General features: G+C 40.2%; 1 protein-coding gene across 1 annotated transcript in view; it reads left to right on the top strand.

The window, feature by feature from the left end:
• LOC120052349 (transcription factor SOX-6-like) overlaps positions 1-16,166 on the top strand; it is a 183,676-nt gene extending 167,510 nt beyond the window's left edge. Inside the window, exons 15-16 of the mRNA XM_038999204.1 lie at positions 5,544-5,760; positions 12,684-16,166. Of these exons, the coding sequence (XP_038855132.1) occupies positions 5,544-5,760; positions 12,684-13,008 (542 nt within the window). The 3' untranslated portion in view covers positions 13,009-16,166. The remainder of the gene's footprint in view (positions 1-5,543; positions 5,761-12,683) is intronic.
• The last annotated feature ends 6,108 nt before the right edge of the window (positions 16,167-22,274 follow it).

Here is a 22,274-nt window from a genome sequence, read left to right as displayed (position 1 = left end):
GGTGCTTAAAGCTAGTGAGGGAGATATGAGTCTCCAGCTTCAGTGATTTTTGCAGTTTGTCCCAGTCATTGGCAGCAGAGAACTGGAAGGAAAGGTGGCCAAAGGAAGAATTGGCTTTGGGGGTGACCAGTGAGATATACCTGCTGGAGCGTGTGCTACGGGTGGGTGTTGCTATGGTGACCAGTGAGCTGAGATAAGGCAGGGCTTTACCTAGCAGAGACTTGTACATGACCTGGAGCCAGTGGGTTTGGCGGCGAGTATGAAGCGAGGGCCAGCCAATGAGAGCGTACTTTGTGTTGGTTCTGTATGGTTCTGTATGTATGTTCTAACCCATTTCTACTACATATCATAATATGATTAAGCCATGATTAGGCTATATCTTTACATTTAAAAAAACAACAGTCGGTCAGATTTCCAGTCATTCCAATTATTTAGTACCCCTTTATCTTCAAGAATAGGACTTGGAAATATGGAAAAATAGCTTAGTCAAATTGTTTGGTATTTAGTATTGATATTTATTAGGATCCCCATTAGCCGCTGCAAAAGCAGCAGCTGCTCTTCTGGGGTCCACATGAAACATGACTTAATACATAGTACAGAACATTATCAGTCAAGGACTGAAATACATACATTTAAAATGTCACACATAGCCTACATATCAGCACATACACACGATATCTAGGTCCAATACATAATACAGTGCAAATTACAATACTATATATATATATATATATATATATATATAAAATGGCTGTGTCTCTTCACAGTCCCCTTTGTGCAGTAAGGTGTTATTTTATCTGTTTTTTAAAAATCAAATCAAATGTTATTTGTCACATGCGCCGAATACAACAGGTATAGACCTTACAGTGAAATGCTTACTTACAAGCCCTTAACCAACAATGCAGTTTTAAGAAAATACCAAAAAAGTAAGAGATAAGAATAACAAAGAATTAAGGAGCCGAAGTAAATAACAATAGCGTGGCTATATACAGGGGGTACCGGTACAGAGTCAATGTGCGGGGGCACAGGTGTCAAGGTAATTGAGATAATTGTGTACATGTAGGTAGAGTTATTAAAGTGGCTATGCATAGATAATAACAGAGTAGCAGCAGCGTGGGGGGGGTCAATGCAAATAGTCTGGGTAGCTGTTTGATTAGCTGTTCAGGAGTCTTATGGCTTGGGGTAGAAGCTGTTTATTGCTGTTTATTACCTGGGATGGCAGAGAGTTCCAAGTAGTCATGGCTCTATTTAATACTGTGTGTTTTCCAGCATCTATTCTGGACCTGGGGACTGTGAAGAGAGCTCTGGTTGCATGCCTTGTGTTGTACCGATGAGTGTCCGAACTGTGTGCCAACTGAACAGACAGTTCGGTACCATCAACACCTCTCACAAAGACTAATAGTGATGCAGTCAATCTCTCCTCAACTTTGAGCCAGGAGAGACTGACATGCATGTTACTGACACTTTCCTTCCTAATACATCTAAGTGCAATATGTGCTCTTGGTGTTCTGGACCAACAGCAATTTACCTATGTGCTTCTTTGCCGTACATGACCACACAGCTGTGCAGTAGTCTAACTGTGACAAAACTAGGGCCTGTAGGACCTGTCTGGTTGACTGAGATGTCAAGAAGGCAGAACGACCTATCATGGACAGAACTCTTCCCATTTTAGCAACCATCGAGTCTATGTTTTGAGTATGGCAGCTTGCAATCTAGGGTTACACCCAGCAGTTTAGTTTGCTCAACTTGCTCAATAGCCACATTATTCAATAATAGATCTGTCACACCCTGGCCTTAGTTATCTTTGTTTTCATTATTATTTTAGTTAGGTCAGGGTGTGACATGGGGAAGTTTGTGTGTTTTTGTATTGTCTAGGGCACAGGTGTCAAACTCATTCCACGGAGGGCCGAGTGTCTGCGGGTTTTCGCTCCTCCCTTGTACTTGATTGATGAATTAACATCACTAATTAGTTAGGAACTCCCCACACCTGGTTGTCTAGGGCTTTATTGAAAGGAAAAACCAAAAACCTGCAGACACTAGGCCCTCCGTGGAATGAGTTTGACACCCCTGGTCTAGGGTGTTGTATGGTTTAGGGGGTTAAATAGAGTAGATGGGTTAGTGTTCAGTGTAGGTGTCTAGGAAAGTCTATGGTTGCCTAAATTGGTTCTCAATCAGAGACAGCTGGTTATTGTTGTCTCTGATTGGGAGCCATATTTAAGGCAGCCATAGGCTTTAGCTGTTTGTGGGTAATTGTCTATGTGTAGTGTTTGTGTCAGCACTATCTGTCTTTATAGCTTCACGGTCGTCATTTTGTTAGTTTGTGTTTAGTATTCGTTTCTTGTTTGTTTTCTCTCTTCTTAAATAAAAGAAGATGTATTTTGCACACGCTGCGCCTTGGTCCAATCTCTCACAGCAAGACGATCGTGACAAGATCTAAACGAGGTTTAGCATTGAGCGAGTGGTTTGTCCCAAAAATTATGATTTTTGTTTTTGAGATATTTACCACCAGCCTATTGCTAGTTACCCATTCTAAAACTGACTGGAGCTCTATGTTAAGGGTGTCCGTTAGTTATTTTATTGTTGCAGCCAACGTGTATACTGTTGAGTCGTCAGCGTACATAGACACACAGGCTTTATTTAAGGTCAGTGGAAGGTCATTTGTAAAAACAGAAAACAATAATGGCCCTAGTCAGCTGCCCTGCGGTACACCACACTCAACTTAATTTGCATGAGAGAGTCTTTCATTAATGAAAACCCTCAGTGTTCTATTAGATAGGTAACTCTGTGTTCTATTAGATAGGTAACTCTCAATCCATAATAAGGCAGAGGAGGCAAATCCATGACACCTATGTTTTTTCAGCAAAAGGTTATGATCAATGACATCAAAAGCTGCGCTGAATTCTAACAGAACAGCTCCCAATCTTCTTACTATCAATTTCTTTCAGCCTGTAATCTGTCATTTGTGTCAGTGCCGAGCATGTTGAGTGCACTTCCCTATAAGCATGCTGAAAGTCTGTTGTTCATTTTTTTTTTGTAAAATAACTTTATATTTTATCAAACACAATTTAAAAAAAAAAAGTTTGCTAAGCACTTCTACAGTTTGCTAAGCACTTGTACAACGGGCTGATTGGTCAGCTGCTTGAACCATTAAAGGGTGCACTGCTATTCTTGTGTAGCGGAATGACGTTTGCCTCCCTCCATGTCTGAGGACACACACCGTCTTCTGGGCTAAGCAGAACCCAAAAACGAAGAACTAATTAGCCTACTATGTTGTTTATTATTTTGTTGTCATGGAGGACTGATTTGGCCTCATTGCTTTGAGTTGAAAAATAAATGATGCTCTTGCTTTGTTTAAGCAGCTGTTTAAGTCAATCAAAAGTTTGCAAGTTTGAGAATATCTGTTTTAAATTTTATAATCAGCATGAATTAGATTGAGCAATAAAAGCCCCACTCATGATCTTCTTAAATTAAACTCATTTTTTGGGGGCTGGCATCTGCACAATGCTGCTGTTGCAAGAGGGCATTTTATACTGGCTGTCCACTGGGGCATATTCATTACGCCAATTCTGTTGCAAAATGTTTCTTAAACAGATGCAAACGGAAAGAAACGGGGAGGGACCTAGCTGAATTTGTCCAATAGGAACTGTTGTCTCGCCTTGATGAAATTGTTGGTGGCCTCTTAAATACAAAACATGGTGGTCCATTAAATAGATAATGTGTAGGCATGCTCTTTTATAGAGGTAACTGTGGACACTGTGTGCTTATGAGACAGAAACAGAGCGTTACTCCTACCCCCCCACCTCCACCTAAACATTCAATGATATATTCAAAATATTCAGTCAACTACCAATCGATCGATGAATCAATCAATTTGTCTGACCTTATTTAATTCAATCTAATTTAATCATTCAAACACTATATTGGAAAAAATGATATATTTTCCTAACAAAATTCAGTATTCACATAGAACTCTCTTTCTCACACACACGCACACTCCACTGAGACCCCAACTGGGGTGGTGGATGTATGCAGTGAAAAGTGCTTCTTGTGTTGATACTAGCTAGCTAACTAACACAGATAGCTATTCACAGAGCACTAAACTTTGCTGTACACAGAATGGCTGAAGGGCTCCACTGTCTTGAGACTTAAGTCATATCTACATCCCAAATGGCACCCTATTTCAAACAGTATACAGTGCCCAACTTTTTTACCAGGGCCCCATATTCCTATATAGGGAATATGGTGCTATTTGGGAGACAGCCCTCATAGTTCATAGACTGCATGAATGAACTTGGAATGTTGCTTGGCAACGTGTAGGAGCTGGTTTTTAGAAGGGGGACTATGTGCCTGGTCTTTAGGTCTTTAGCTACAGCTTTGTATATACTTAGAGAGAAAATAGTTTTCTGTCGTGAATTGGTGTTCCACTAGGCTAAAATGTTTGGCTTTGAGCAAATGGTATTAAATGACTTTGTTTGCTAAAATATTTTAGATGCAAACTGAACGCTGAATTAAAGAAATACAATCTTTGCACTTTTCTCATCCATAGACCATTGTTCAATATCACTGAAGTTATCTTTCTAAAGAATTTGATAGCTCAAACTCATCACTCGAAGTTGGGGTCAAGAATTGAGGGTCAGAGTTCACCTATCAGACAGAACATTCCGGATATTTACCTAGCTAGCGGTTTGCTTGTGGTGACACCAGGGAAACGCTAGACCTGAGAGGCGATCAGGAGAGGATGGAGTGTGTGCTGCCCAGACAATAACACAGCTGGAGACGAGGGACATGATGAAAAAAAGGAGTGTCCTCACTGTTTCCTGTTTCCTTAGTAAAAAAATAAGGGAGTTTCGATAAACGTTGGTAAACAGATTCCTAGATGCATCCCAAATGGCACCCCAATCCCTATATAGAGCACTACTTTCGACCAGAACCCTGGTCAAAAGTAGTGCACTAACTAGGAAATAGGGTGCGATTTGGGACGCAGTCCTGGATTCCTCTCTGTGTGTGTCCTATCTGCGGTGTGTATAATGGGTTGTCAGAAAGCAGATGTGCTCCATTCCTGCGGTAACGGACCTGTCCACTTGTTCTGTCAGCTGGGTGCTTATAGGAGAGACATGTGGAGAACACAATGTATCAGAGATCCCCTGCCAATCCTAAAGACTAGTAGTTTCTCCTATTAGAGGCTCCTACCTGAAGAGATGTCCTGCTATGACTGAAGTAAGACAGTATAGATTTACTGCAGTGGAAGTACTGACACATACAGTTCAATGGCTAATTTAACCACATTATTAGAACATAAACAATCAATTTACAGAACATTGTAATCCACTAAATGGTGAAAAAATACCTATTAACAGGACCATACTGGACAAACTGACTCCAATACACTCTTCGAACACCAATACCCTCATGCTGTCTTTGAGTGTGTGTGTGTGTGTATGTGAACATGTGAGTGTGTTTGTTTGTGTGTGCGTTCGTCCTTACGCTGTAGTTTGTGTTTCAACCCTGACTCTTGGTGCGTGTGTCCCGTTATCCATGTACAGGTTCTCGCTGGAAGTCCATGAGCAACCAGGAGAAACAGCCATACTATGAGGAACAGGCCCGTCTCAGTAAGAACCATCTGGAAAAGTACCCCAACTACAAGTACAAGCCCCGGCCCAAGAGGACCTGCATCATCGACGGGAAGAAGCTGCGCATCGGGGAGTACAAGCAGATGATGCGCTCGCGGCGTCAGGAGATGAGGCAGTTCTTCAGTGTGGGGTAAGAGAGAGACACTCCAACTCATCTACTGGGATAAACTCTTTAGGCTAACTGGTAGTGTACTTAAAAGGGACATTACACTCCAAAATCCAATTGTGTCAGATGTTTTCAAACCTCAAAATGGTCTTCTGTTGACATAAATCCATGTCCCAGGTCATCTGTTGTGTCGATTCAGCTCTACGCCACAATCTAAAATGGAAAAAGATAAGCACCATGTGATTTCCATAACAAAGAGATATTGTTCAATCATTTGAATATAGCTGTGAAAACATAACCGATGGAGTGGTATGTGAATTCATCTTGACATTAGACTTATTTTGAAGTCAGAAAACTGTTTGGAGTGTAATTAGCCTTTAAAGCAGCAATCAGCAGTTCAAACTATAACTAAGTGTTCTCCTCGCCCCTGTTTTAGATAAAAAGCTGACAGATGAGCTGGACAAAATTTGTAACCATTCTCAAATTCATAGACAGAGCTAGGACTGACCATCCATGATATCAAAAGTATAGTTTTAACTATATTTTGAGGCTGTATAGTGTTTTGTTTACATTTACTTTGTTTACAAACGTTGGAGTTAAACAAGCTTATATTCTGGGTTCTGATGGGGTATGACAGTTGTACTAAGCTCATGATGTCACGTTCCTGACCTGTTTTCCTTTGTCATGTATTTGTTTTAGTTGGTCAGGGCGTGAGTTGGGTGGGTTGGTCTAGGTTTGATTTTCTATGTTGGGATTTTGTGTTCGGCCTGGTATGATTCTCAATCAGAGACAGCTGTCAATCGTTGTCCCTGATTGAGAATCATACTAAGGCAGCCAGGGTTTCACTTGTGTTTTGTGGGTGTTTGTTCCTGTGGAGGTTTTGTTGCCACACAGGACGGTTTCGGTTTTGTCACGTTGGTTGTTTTTGTATTTTGAAGTGTTTTGTTGATTTTCATTAAAAGAATGAACACTAACCACTCTGCGTTTTGGTCCCCACCTTCTGTCAGCGAGGACAGCCGTAACACATGAGGCATTTATAAGTTATATTAGTCAAGAATCATTGGGTACATATAGTTCATTTATAAGTCCAAAAGTGGATGTAGCAACTGCACCTTCCCTTTTAATACTACGTTTAAAGTGATAAGTAAACAGTGATCCTGGGATCAACAATCCCTTTAATATTTTTTCATGGACTGCTCACATTTTCGGATGGTACACTTGAATCAACTGGTCCTAATCGTTTTGTTAAGGGAAGTTGTTCTTTGTTTGGCTAATTCCCACTGTACCAAGTACTGACTCTGACCATGTCCCTCAAGCAATAGTGCTGAGCTGTGAGCTGAATTTGTTATCCAAACTACTAGTTTAACAATAATGAGGTCTCTTATCATTATGCTTTTCTCATCCTCTTCTGTCAAACTGTAGGCAACGCTGAGAACAAGTTAGTGTCACAAATTGCACCCTATTCCCTAAATAGTGCACTAGTTTTGACAGGGACCCTGATTAAAAGTAGTGCGTTATATAGGGAAAAGGGTGCCATTTCGGACTCAGACAAAACTAGTGGCTTGGTCTTAATAGGAAACAGGCGTGGATGTGTTTTAAGTCATCACGGCGGGCCTCGTTTCAATAGATTTACCAGGGGCACAGCTTTGAATTGGAACGATTTTTAATAGTTGTCATTTATTAAATTAGGACAATGGCGGGCGCTTGCGGGCGGTAGAAATTGGACACAGACATTACACTACCAGGATATAAAACGTAAGCAGATGTTTGAGAAAGAGAGGGAGAGAGAGACCCAGCTAGCACACAATGTTCTGAGAACCATATTTCTTAGCGCTTGGTGAGAGCGTGGTCGTCCTATGGTTATTTTGCATACAACTCCCCACATCTTTCTGGGAATGGTGCATGATAGATAAGGAACTTTACAAAAAATAACATAATTTTTGGGGTATTTCATTACTTTAACAGAACGTTTCTTAAAAGTTCAAACATGGTTATATTTAATTTCAATTTTTGTAATGTTCTAGGAATGTTCTCCAACTTGTTTGACATTGGGAATGTTTTTAAATAATTCGAAGAACATCAAGAAACAACGTTCTTCTGTGGGAATTTCAGTACTTCAGGATAACGTTTCCTTCAGGTTTCCATCTAAAGTCATGTTCTCAAATTGTTTCAAAAACGTTAAGAAACAACGTTCTTTTTTGTGAATTTCAGTACTTCCACAGAACAGTTCCCATGTGGATCTTTTTAATGTCATATTTTTAAGTTCTCAAATGTTGTGACTTAAGCGATGTTCTCAGAACATTCAGAGAAGGTATCTTTTATGTCAGTTCTTGGCAATATTCTGGGAATGTAAAAAAAAAATGAATTCTACACATTAACATAAGTTCTAAATTCCATTCTCAGAACATGAAGAGAATGTTCTAAGAATATTATTTAAAATATTATTTCTCAGCATCAACAAAACTGTCTCTATCCTCTATCTTGTTAAGTGTGTTCATGTGTGTGGCCCAGTAATTGGCCACACGGATCTTAATGAGTGCTTGTTTCCTTTGAAATTGGTCTTTTTGAATAGACTAAAATGTTAAGTAAAGGTTAAAAAAACAAAAATAAATGAACAGTATTTTCATAAAAAACATGGCATGCTAGGTTCATCCTGGTGTCGCAGTGGACTTATTCAATGGATAGAGAACAGAAGATCATAGGTTTGAATCTCACTGATGCCATGTCCCGATAAAATAAAATGTGTTGGCATGATTAATGCCCAAGGAAATGAATTTCCATGTTTCCTATCTGTGGTTGGAGTTCCAAATAGTTAACCCAAAATAAGCTAGCAGTGTTACTGAAAGTCTTATTGAAACATTAAAGGAAAGTTACAGCTAGGGTTGCAAAATTCTGGAAACTTTTCCAGAAATCCTGGTTGGAGGGTTCCAGATTTCCTACTTATTCCCTCCTGATTCCGGGATCCTCCAACCAGGATTATGGGAAACCAGGGAATTTATTGAAAGTTAATTTTGCAATCCTAGTTACAGCCTTATTCTAAAATGTATATATTAGTTTTTTTCATCAATCCACACACAATACCTCATAATGACAAAACAAAAACAGTTTTTTAAAACATTTTTACACATATATATAATTTTTTTTAAACCCGGAAGTATCACATTTACATAAGTATTCAGACCCTTTACTCAGAACTTTGTTGAAGTACCTTTGGCAGCGATTACAGCCTCGAGTCTGCTTGGGTATGACGCTACCAGCTTGGCACACCTGTATTTGGGGAGTTTCTCCCATTCTTCTCTGCAGATCCTCTCAAGCTCTGTCAGGTTGGATGGGGAGCGTCACTGCACAGCTATTTTCAGGTCTCTCCAGAGATGTTCGATCGGGTTCAAGTCCGGGCTCTGACTGGGCCACTCAAGGACATTCAGAGACTTGTCCCAAAGCCACTCCTGCGTTGTCTTGGCTGTGTGCTTAGGCTCGTTGTCCTTTTGGAAAGTGAACCTTCGCCCCAGTCTGAGGTCCTGAGCGCTCTGGAGCAGGTTTGCATCAAGGATCTCTCTGTACTTTGCTCCATTCATCTTTCCCTCGATCCTGACTAGTCTCCCAGTCCCTGCCGCTGAAAAACATCCACACAGCATGAGGATGCCACCACCATGCTTCACTGTAGGGATGTTGCCAGCTTTCCTCCAGGCATGGCGCTTGGCATTCAGGCCAAAGAGTTCAGTCTTGGTTTTATCAGACCAGAGAATCTTGGTTCTCATAGTCTGAGAAGCCTTTAGGTGCCTTTTGGCAAACTCCAAGCAGGCTGTCATGTGCGTTTTACTGAGGAGTAGCTTCTGTCTGGCCACTCTACCATAAAGGCCTGATTGGTGGAGTGCTGCAGAGATGGTTGTGCTTCTGGAAGGTTCTCCCATCTCCACAGAGGAACACTGGAGTGCTGTCAGAGTGACCATCGGGTTCTTGGTCACCTCCCTGACCAAGGCCTTTCTCCCCCGATTGCTCAGTTTGGCCAGGCAGCCAGCTCTAGGAAGAGTTTTGGTGGTTCCAAACTTCTTACATTTAAGAATGATTGAGGCCACTGTGTTCTTGGGGGCCTTCGATGCTGCAGACATTTTTTGGTACCCTTCCACCAGATCTGTGCCTCTACACAATCCTGTCTCGGAGCTCTATGGACAATTCCTTCGACCTCATGGCTTGGTTTTTGCTCTGACATGCACTGTCAACTGTGGGCCCTTATATAGACAGGTGTGTGCCTTTCCAAATCATGTCTAATAAATTGAATTTACCACAGGTGGACTCCAATCAAGTTGTAGAAACATATCAAGGATGCTCAATAGAAACAGAATGCACCTGAGCTCAATTTCGAGTCTCATAGCAAAGGGTCTGAAAACTTATAAATAAGGTATTTCTGTAAAACCTGTTTTCACTTTGTCATTATGGGGTATTGTGTGTAGATTGATGAGGGGGAAAAAGTAATTTAATAGATTTTAGAATAAGTCTGTAAAGTAACAAAATGTGGAAAAAGGGAAGGGGTCTGAATACTTTCCGAATGCACTGTATACGTGGGTTGAAAATGGTAGATTTTGTCATTGATAAGTGCCTAAATTGGAATGCAGTGGCTGTAAAGTAACATGCTATAAATGATGTCAGAGCTCAGGCTCTGCACTTCACATTGCTGTATGGGTTTTGACTGACAGCCGTTCTGAACTTGAGCACCACGCGCGAGAAGAAGTTACCCCCATCCCTCCCGCTATTTGGGCAACTTTTGCAATGAATTTTGTTGTCTGAGTGAGGGAAATGCTGTGAATTAAGAGGACTCAATGTATTTTGAAAGATGAGACATTGAGGCTTAAATTAAATACTAATTTGATGTCATACAAGGAAACCAAACACCCGTGAGTCCAAATGTGCACTTCACGTTTCCATATCATAAAACTCAAGTCATATACAGTGTCAAAGTTTATGATCACTATGTTTAATGTAAAGTTACAAGATGACATGGTGTCATACCCTGGGTTGTCCTTAAGAGAATGAGCCTATGTTTGTCTATTGTGAAGAAAATTCCCCACGGAACACGCAAATGATGATGTGTTTCTCTGAATTCCCCTGTGAAAGCCTAATACCGTAAGATCGTCTTTTATAACTTAGATGTTGACAATAGAACAAGCTTTCAATTGATGCCCACCTGACCCAGATTGTGATTTAAAATGGTCTGTTTTTGGATTGCGTAAACAACAACAGTAAGTGTGTGCTCGCTCTAGTTCCTCAATGGCACCGCTAGGAGAGCTCAAAAAATCACATTATAGTTGAAGACTCTTCTTTGAGTCATTAAAGTGCATTGAAATTACATAGGAACTGTGCACACTTTGGAGAGGTTTGTGGCCACTTGGACAATTTGTTTTGTCTCATGTTGCACCTACCCCACATTTTCCAGGAATTTTCTTATCATGTTACTGAATGTGTCCAGAGTATTTTCAGATGTCGTTATCAACAAATGCAGTGGAAAGTACAGTAAATGTAAAATACACATAAAATCAACTGTGTAATGTTTGGATTCAGTCTTGTATAAGGTGAACTTTGGTCGAATAATTTCCCCATAATCTCCTAACTGTTCCCTTTCAATTGCTACCATGCTCATACATATGCATTTCATATTTCTTCTGTAAGGAACATTTCAATTTAGCGCAATCCACATAGGCCAATTCCCACGAGTGTAAAGGGTTAAGGATACAAAAAAAGATATATGTATATATACACAGTATATACACAGTATGTATGTTTTCTTAACTTACTATTTCCGTTCTCAGAGCGTTAATAAAACCTCACATGAAAACTTTTAAGGAACCAGAGTAAAATGTTCTCAGAACCTCGCTGCAACCTAAAAATAAACAGTCCCAGAACGGGCAAAATGTTCACTTCTGTTCTCAGAACGTTTAAAAACGTTCAATTTTACCGGTCAGGAAACGTATGGCTTCATTCCCATAACCAATGTAAAACGAAAAACATACATTCCCAAATCTTCCAAGGAGCCAAATGTGCTAACTGGGGAGAGTGGTGGTATAGGTAGATGTCACAGGCTTAACTCTGTCATTTACTGTGTGTGGTCAAGCGAAAGCAAAGCCTGATTTGCTGTAGCGGCTGGAGTTTCACTCATGACTAAATCAAATAACTTGGCTATAAGTTGAGGTATAACCAATTTCAACCAGGCTCGCCGTATAATGAAAACCGGGTTGTTTTTAAGTAGTTTAAGTCTGTTCTCTGCTGTAATTGTTTTCTAGAAGGGGGAGGAGGAACTGTTAGGTGAGGAAACTGACAGCAATTTTCTTGGTTTATGTGCTTCATTTGAGGAGCCAGAGGGCTTGCTTGAGTGATATGCGTTTACCTTCATTCCATCCATTTATGGAACGGTTATTTAGCTGACGTTCACAGGATTACTGTGTGCTGGCAGAAGCTCTGTGTTAAGGCTTGTCCAAAAGAAGAGAGTGAGCTACTGTTCAACTTGTTTTAAATAGCTGAAGAATTAATGCACCTTTCAAAATCAGTCTGGCAAAGAATTAATCTGTCTCTCTCTCTTTTTCTCATTCCCTCGCTACATCTACCTCTCACCCTCTCTTTCTTTCTCTCTGTCTCTCACTCTCCGCTCACTCTCCTCCTATCTCCCCCTCCCTTTCTCTCTCTCCCTCTTTCTTTCACTCAATCTCTTTCTCTATCTCTGTCGCTCCCTCTCTCCTCTCACTCTCTTTCTATCTCCCACTCACTCTTTTTCTCTCTCTCTCTTTCCTTCCTTATCCCTCCCTCTTTCTTTCTTTCTTTCTTTCTTTCTTTCTTTCTTTCTTTCTTTCTTTCTTTCTTTCTTTCTTTCTTTCTTTCTTTCTTTCTTTCTTTCTTTCTTTCTTTCTTTCTTTCTTTCTTTCTTTCTTTCTTTCTTTCTTTCTTCTTCTCTACCTCAGGCCACAGCCTCAGATCCCCATCAGCAACAGCGCTGGCGGCCTCTACCCGGGCGCCATCACCATGGCGACAGCCACGCCTTCACCGCACCTGACATCGGACTGCTCCAGCGCGTCGGCCAGCCCCGAGCCCGCAATCCCTGTCATCCAGAGCACGTTCGGCGTGGTCAAGCCCGAGCCGGTTGCCATGGTGACCGGTGACCACCCGGTCAATGGGGGGGACGAGATAGACATGTACGAAGATTTTGAGGACAAATCGGACTACAGCAGCGACCACGAGACACGGAGCCTGTCAGTGCCAACTGAACCTGCTCAGAAGAACTTCTGAACTTTTAGAAAAAAAATTAAGCAGGACAATATGACAGAGACTGAGGTTTTGCTCAGAACAACTTTTCAACAGTACAAGGGGGGCGGAACAGTTTGTCCGGGATTTGATGCACCACGGACTGAGCATGCTCAGATTTTCTCTGGACAGGACGTGACATACACTGAGAATTCTCTGATTGCCTCTGGACAGGATGTGACATACACTGAGCATTCTCTGATTGACTCTGGACAGGATGTGACATACACTGAGCATTCTCTGATTGACTCTGGACAGGACGTGACATACATTCTCTGATTGACTCTGGACAGGATGTGACATACACTGAGAATTCTCTGATTGCCTCTGGACAGGATGTGACATACACTGAGCATGCTCTAATTAACTCTAGACAGGACATGACATACACTGAGCATTCTCTGATTGAATCTGGACAGGATGTGACATACACTGAGCATTCTCCTGATTGACTCTGGACAGGTCGTGACATACACTGAGCATTCGAAGATCTCACAGACCGCCCATGTTTCTCAAACTACCATTTTGGACAAGAACACTTTTTCTGAACAATCCCGTACCAAGTGATTGGGCTGAGACAACCTCCAGACAGGTAGACAGTGAACAAGACAATCCAACACAGACAAGAGCTAGTAAGAGTTAGGGCAATGAGAAGAGAATGTTCGAACAAAGAGATAACTGACACATTTCTGCGTGTGGTTTTTTAAAGGAGAGTCCATGGACTTGACTGAGACATCAGAAATTGGTCCTCAACAGCTATCGGTGTTAAATGTTTATTTTAAGTGTGATTAAGTTTTTATGATGTTTCCTTTGATTGTGGGTTTCTGGATTTCCATGGACATTTTCCTGACAGGTTACTTACTGCCTGTAAAACCTTGGACTGTCAGGACTTTAACATTTGAAAGTGAATATAAATCCTTAGCTCTCGTCTAACCTTATTATTAATTATGAGTACAGTACATCTACACCTTTCTCCACAAATGCTTACAATATGTTACATTACTGTTTATGATGGGGTTTATATCCTTGCTCAGGTATGCTGTGCCAGCTTGTGAATGTGTTTTGATTTCATACGAGTGAGTGGTAGAAATTTTCAGACTGACAATGAAACAGAGGAGAAAATACCTATTATTATAATTATTATTTTCTGAGATATTGTACAGTTTTTCTTCAAATGTGCCAAACCTACATTCACATCACTCAGAAATATTCTAGTCTTAATGCTGATGCTGCAAAAAGTCTTATACAATCAGTTTTTATTGCTGAGGTGTCCCTATTAGGAGAAAGCTGCCGCTTTAGCTGACATCTGCATTGCGGTTGTTTTGGTGGTGTCGGAGGTGGAACTGCGTTAGCGCTGTCAAATCCACAAGAAGGTCTTGGCATTATACCTAAAGCAGACATTGGCCATTGGCTACACGGAGTCGCATTAAGAGGAATCCCATGCAGCTTTGTTTACAAGTTCGAACACTGGAATGTGAGATGTAATTTACACCTCAATTAGGCTGATAGAAATCCACATTTTTTCACTGAATAATTTTCAGTTTAAGCGCCATTATTTCTACAGTATACAGCCTGCACTTTCTCGTTCTGAACTTCTAACGTGAGTGAGACGGGTGTGACTTCGTGACAATGATCAAGAGCAGCTGCTCACTGATTTGACAGCTCCAACGCAGTTACACCTCCGACACCGCCAAAACATCAGCTATGCGGGTGTCGGCTATCGCCGGTTAACACTTAACCTGATTTGAATCTAGCCTAAGTTTGTATTGGCTGTTTAGAGAAAACTAAAAAACAATGGGTTACAGTTTCTCCTGGCCCATAGAATACTTTCAGGGTGAGGAATAATCTAACATCGAGTTGTACAATCCTGAACTTCCCCTTTAATTAATCCATAATGCAAAGGGGCCAAAAAACGATCAAATTCGTTATTTTGGTAAACTGTTACAGTACACTGACATTCAGCTGGAGTGGCTTTTAGGTTTGAAATCTCTTTTGTTTGAGTATAGAGGTTGTGAATAAAACGTGTTATATAGACTCTGCAAATGTTGATAAAGACACAGGACATCATAATAGGCACAATAAGTCTTAAAGTTGAACTCTTATAGTTCTATTTGTCACACAGGAAAATGCAGAGGAGCGGTCCCGACAGTCATCTATATGGTAGGGCCACCATATATATATATATATATATTTTTTTTAATGTAGGTTTTATTTACTCTAATTGTACCTAGATACAGAAGATCAGATTTGTTTCTGTGAATTGATCAGTTTACAATTATGTAGCCAGAGATGGTTTTCAAAATACAAGCCAATGTTTTGTTTTTGTAAAATTGGTACATTGGCAAAAAAAAATAACATCAATATTGGTCAATTTTAGCTCTAGCATTTCAAAAATGTAGTGCAAGAATATTTTGAAACAGATATTTCAGGTAAATTAAAATATACCCATAAGTCCTATTTTCATATGCTCATCTCTACTTTGAAAATATGTATACTTTTACAATCTCTATTTTAGGCGGGTTTAGGTTACTCTGTTTTCTGGTTGATTTGTATGTGATTTGTATCTCTTTACGACCATGTCGAATTATATTTTTGCAGGTTGGTAGAAAATAACATTTTTGTTATGACTGAAGTTTGATTTAGCTTGCATTACAGAAAAAAGGAGAGCTGTACTGTTCACCTCATGCAAAGACATTGTTTCAAGTTTTATAAGCATCACAGGCACTGGATATGAGTGGTATTATTTCAGTACTGTCTAATGTGAAGTTGTCATTAGAAAACAACAATGACAAAATTCTGACAAACAAAACATCACCTGTTTGGACGCCAGATTTGAGTACATTTCCAGTTTAGTAACATTTGTATTATTTATGCAGAAATAGTTGTTTTAGCTTCAGTGCTGCCTGAAGTGCTCTGACCTTTGACACAAATTCAAAGGTCATTCAGACCACCGGTCAGTTTCAACCTACAGAAGCAGACGTCATTTTTCTTGGCCCCACACATTTTGTGTTAAGTATTGTATTTGAAATTCAATTGTGCATTTTAACATTTCCTTGTATTTATTAGCCGGTGTTGGCTCTAAAAGTGTCAGTACAACTTGGTGAGAAAGACAATCAGAAAAAAATAAAGACTGAGATTTCCTTACAAATTCAGAATCTAATCATTGACTTGTATTAGGTGTTTATCAGTGGACAGAAGACAACATGTACTTTTTGCTGTACGTTTTTACTTGTTTATTAGTGATTATAACACTAAAGCAGTATCTTCAACAAGAGACTAATACCAAGCTGATCTACACACACACACACACACACACACACACACACACACACACACACACACACACACACACACACACACACACACACACACACACACACACACACACACACACACACACACACACACACACACAGTAGGAAGGTAGTTGCAGCAACTGAGTCCATGCATACATTTACTAAGAAGGAACATGCCATATGAAGGATATTCACTTTTCAATATGGTGTGATGAGAAAGAAAAGAGAGCAGTGTTTATAAATTGAGATCAGAGGAAATGTTCGACATTTGTTGATTAAAAGGTGGTTTCTCAGAAATAGTATTGACTCAAACACAAGCTATTATTATCAATGGTTAAATTGGGGTTTTCATGGAGGAACTGCTTTCAAAACTGGCTGTTTTTCCATGGTAATCCTACAGAAGTATATAATACATTCCAATTGTATACCGTCTCCCATCCATGTCACCCGCCGTCCAATAATATTTGGTAATTACCCTTTCTATTCGTATAATTTTGGGAACCGATTTCAACATGGCCTATTGTTCTTTTCCTTCATAATGAGTTATCCTTTGTGTGTTTCAGGGTTGGGCTCAGTTCGGAATTGAAAATGTCTCATAAATTCCAATTCAATGCTTTAATTTGAATTGAAGTACTAAACAGGATACAGAATTACAATTCGGATTATATATTTTTTTATTTAACCTTAATTTATCCAGGTGAGTCAATTAAGAACAAATTCTTATTTACAACGACGGCCTAGCCAATTATAAAGTGAAATTCAAATCCCTCTAATTTCTACACTGAACAAAAATATGAATGCACTAAAAAGAACCATAGGCCAACTGACTTCAGTGGGCAAATGCTCACCTTCGATGGCCACTGGCACGCTGGAGAAGTGTGCTCTTCACTGATACATCCTGGTATCTCTGTGCATTCAAATGGCCATCTATAAAATGCAATTGTGTTCGTTGTTCATAGCTTATGCCTGCCCATACCGTAACCCCACCGCCACCATGGAGTACTCTGTTCACAACATTGACATCAGCTAACTGTTTGCCCTCACGATGCCTTACATGCTGTCTGCCATCTGCCCAGTACAGTTGAAACCAGGATGTATGTGTGAAGAGCACACTTCTCCAGTGTGCCAGTGGCCATCAAAGGTGAGCATTTGCCTACTGAAGTCGGTCACGACACCGAACTGCAGTCAAATCAAGACCCTGGTGAGGATGACGAGCACGCAGATGAGCTTCCCTGAGACGGTTTCTGATAGTTTATGCAGAATTCTTTGGTTGGGCAAACCCACAGTTGCATCAGCTGTCCACGCTCCCTCAAAACTTGAGACATCTGTGGCATTGTGTTGTGTGACAAAACTGCACATTTTAGAGTGGCCTTTAAATTGTCCCCAGCACAAGGTGCACCTCTGTATTGATCATGCTGTTTAATCAGCTTCTTGATATGCCACACCTGTCAGGTGGATGGGTTATCTTGGCGAATGAGAAATGGTCACTAACATGGATGTAAACAAATTTGTGCACAAAATATAACAAAAATAAGCTTTTTGTGCGTATGGAACATTTTATTTCCACTCATTAAACATGGGACCAATATTTTACATGTTGCGTTTATATTTTAGTTCAGGATATATTAGGTGTAGTGTAAACGAATGTACATCTTGTGCAGTTGAGGAACAATGGGAAAGTAATTCTGCTTTGAAAGTTGATAAACTTTTGAGAAAAACGTGCTTGAATGTATTGGTACACCTACTGGAGAGTTATTTTTTGTCTACACCTATTCCGCATCATTCACACCTTCTTAAACCTTAACCCCACCCATCTCTTTAAGGATTCACATGTGAGTCCATAGTTTAGTAAACAACCAAAGATTTCAAGACTAAAAGTGGCGAAATTAGTAGACTAAATAAGGAAAAACTTCAGGTAAAAATAAAAATGTTCTAGTCATGTTTCCTAATCTGACTTTGGTGCAGGTCATGTTGTTGTTCACATTACCGTCTCTGGTAAACACGCACTATATCAAATCTAAGTGTATTTGTCAGATGCACAGGATACAGAAGTTGTAAACGGTACAGTGAAATGGTTACTTGCATAGTAGCACTATCCTATAACCACCCCCTAGCCACATCTAGCTAAATGGATGAGTCACTATTGTCTAGAGATGTACACATGTTCATTAAATACAATAGATGGTCGTAATCACCCCCAGACAAATCTGGCTAACTTGATGGGTCATGTAATCATCTGGTGAAGTGGAGTCTTTTCTTTAGACATGTAGCTAGCTAGCTAGCTAGCTAAACAATAAATCCACATAATCCCAACTCATACTACTACCAATACAAACATTGTCATAGCTGTAGTATGAATCTGCAGGTGGCTAAAGCTAACAACTAGGTACAATATTAGCTACATGTAGCTAACAGTATGCTATAATTAGCAATGCAAATGGAGTTCTGATTTGAATAATATTACTACACAGATTAAACAAAGTAACGTTAGCTAGTGAGCCACGAACATGTACCGAGACTCTTACCTGTATACATGACTGAACACTTCACGGCAGACTATAACCTTTAACTCCGTTTTGTTTGTAACTAAAAAAAAATTGGCCAGCGTTGTGTCAAGTCACTCCGGTTCACACTGACCATGGTGTGTGCAGAAAGTAGCCCATCACTTTTCCCAACGGATCTTTCGATAGCGTCTGGTAAACAGCATATCAATGTTGTTGAAAAAGTAGCGAAACATTTGTAGTTCTCAATGGCTAACATTATATCTTTCAAAAACAGCGCAGTAGAAAGGACTATCAACACATACTGAGCAACTCATGTTATAAACAGAAGCATGCTACATGGCAGACCAATCCAAACTCATCTCCCAACATGTCCAGCCCATCCATTTGTCTCAGCCAATCATGGCTAGCGGGAAGGTTCCTGACTTTTTCCGTGGTTAAACCAACTAAGCTCGTAATTTAACAATTGTATTATGTTATTAAGGCACATGAAAGTTCACATGTTTCAGAAGGCATTTCTGCCAAAAAAATGCATTTTGATAAAAATAAAAAAAAGTTACATTTAAATGCCTCCTTTGAAGCAGTGATGTGCGACACACCAAATTTCCTGAAACGAGTCACATATGGGGAAAATACTACTTCTCCCATAATGCATTAGTTTAACCTTCATTGACCCTGAGGCCTTCAAAAAGAAGCCAAACAGATTCAATGTTTGGTGGAAATATAATTGGCTATTTTAGCACTAAGGTTAAAAGAGTATTATGAACATTGTTCCCCGAGAAAAGTGATATATTCTTTGGTATCTGGAAGTGTGACCTGTCAGATTCAATTCACATCTCATGTTCTGAGTGGAATTTCTTTGAATTGCACTGAATTCAATTCTACTTCCTGTCACTCAAATGCAAATTCTACATCCTGTGGGGTGTGGCCAATTCAATTTTAATTTCAACCCATGAGTTGAATGGGAGTCAATTCCAAAATTCGGAATTGAGCCCAACCCTGGTGTGTGTGTGTGTGTGTGTGTGTGTGTGTGTGTGTGTGTGTGTGTGTGTGTGTGTGTGTGTGTGTGTGTGTGTGTGTGTGTGTGTGTGTGTGTGTGTGTGTGTGTGTGTGTGTGTGTGTGTGTGTGTGTGTGTGTGTGTGTGTGTGTGTGCGTGTGTGTTTTTGTGTGTGTGTGTGTGTGTGTGTGTGTGTGTGCGTGCGTGCGTGCGTGCGTGCGTGCGTGCGTGCGTGCGTGCGTGCGTGCGCGCGCATGGGACCGCCACATATTCTCACTACGCTGTGGTGTGTACGCGTGGCGCCGGTGCTTGCTACATAAGAGTCCCAGACATCCAGCGGGAGACGGAAGAATTTGCCATATGCAGCCACACAATAAATCTTATTGCAATTCCCAAATTGACTGTAGCGTCACACTGAGAGGGGCGCTGGGAAGTTTGTCACACTGCTCTGTGCGTGAGTGTGTCTGTGTGTGTGGCTCCCAGGAGACGAGCCTGCTTGAAATCATACTTGTGCCGTCGCCATCTTTATCTCATTAAATAAGTCATAATAATTGACATTTCCCCTTCCTTTTCTATGTTGTAATAGGATATACAGTTTGTAATAGGATAAACAGTTTGTTGTATGCCAGATCAATAGAAAAGGATCATTTGTGTGTATATTTATACAATACCGTTCAAAAGTTTGGGGTCACTTAGAAATATCCTTGTTTTTGAAAGAAAAGCAATTTTTTTGTCCATTAAAATAACATAAAATTGATCAGAAATGCAGTCTAGACATTGTTAATGTTGTAAATGACTATTGTAGCTGGAAACAGCAATTTTTTTATGAAATATCTACATAGGCGTACAGAGGCCCATTATCAGCAACCATCACTCCTGTGTTCCAATGGCACGTTGTGTTAGCTAATCCAAGTTTATAATTTTAAAAGGCTAATTGATCATTAGAAAACCCTTTTTGAATTTTGTTAGCAGGCTCAAAATGGCCAGAAAGAAATGACCTTTCTTCTGAAACTCATCCCTCTATTCTTGTTCTGAGAAATGAAGGCTATTCCATGCGAGAAATTGCCAAGAAACTGAAGATCTCGTACAACGCTGTGTGCTACTCCCTTCACAGAACAGACTAGCTCTAAACAGAATAGAAAGAGGAGTGGGAGGCCTCGGTGCACAACTGAGCAAGAGGACAAGTACATTAGAGTGTCTAGTTTGAGAAACAGACGCCTCACAAGTCCTCAACTGGCAGCTTCATTAAATAGTACCCGCAAAACACCAGTCTTTTTAAAAACGTTTCTAAGTGATCCCAAACTTTTTAACAGTAGTGTATGTGTGTGTGTGTGCTTTGCCGGTGTGTTCCAAATACTAGGAATGATTACTTAGATCTTAAGTGTAGTCTTTGGATTGCCTAGTAAAGTTAATGTTAGCACAAAGTCCTGGATGTCTGGGCTGCAGATCATTAACATGACTGCATTGCTCTGCCTCTACAATTGAATCCCATGTACTGACTACACAGTTAGGGGAGAGTTCTAGACAAATTTGAGTGGGACAGAGCTGGGTTGTGTTCATTAGGCACCAAACGGAAGAAAATAGACTGAAAGGGGGGGACTACTGGGACTTTCCAATTCATAGGTTGCACCCCTGTCACTCGGTCGCATCATGTCATTGTTATGAACGTTCTCAATCCGCCCCCTGCTATAGTGGTGGCCAAAACTCGTGATAAGCCCAGTCATTCTGAACTGAGGCTACCGACTGGCACAGATGTCAATTCTACGTCTATTCCAAGTTGGTTCAACGTAATTTCATTGAAATGAGGTGGAAACAAATCCAATCAAATCAAATTAAAATTGTATTTGTCACATACACATGGTTAGCAGATGTTAATGCGAGTGTAGCGAAATGCTTGTGCTTCTAGTTCCGACAATGCAGTAATAACCAACAAGTAATCTAACCTAACAATTCCACTACTACCTTATACACACAAGTGTAAAGGGATAAAGAATATGTACATAAAGATATATGAATGAGTGATGGTACAGAACGGCATAGGTAAGATGCAGTAGATGGTATAGTGTACAGTCTATACATATGAGATGAGTAATGTAGGGTATGTAAACATAAAGTGGCATAGTTTAAAGTGGCTAGTGATACATGTATTACATAAAGATGGCAAGATGCAGTGGATGATATACAGTACAGTATATACATATACATATGAGATGAGTAATGTAGGGTATGTAAACATTATATTAAGTGGCATTGTTTAAAGTGGCTAGTGATACATTTTTACATAATTTCCATCAATTCCCATTATTAAAGTGGCTGGAGTTGAGTCAGTATGTTGGCAGCGGCCACTAAATGTTAGTGGTGGCTGTTTAACAGTCTGATGGCCTTGAGATAGAAGCTGTTTTTCAGTCTCTCGGTCCCTGCTTTGATGCACCTGTACTGACCTCGCCTTTTGGATG

Source organism: Salvelinus namaycush, chromosome 8, assembly GCF_016432855.1.
Source record: "Salvelinus namaycush isolate Seneca chromosome 8, SaNama_1.0, whole genome shotgun sequence".
Lineage (NCBI taxonomy): Eukaryota > Metazoa > Chordata > Actinopteri > Salmoniformes > Salmonidae > Salvelinus > Salvelinus namaycush.
This window is presented reverse-complemented; position numbering and strand designations above follow the sequence as displayed.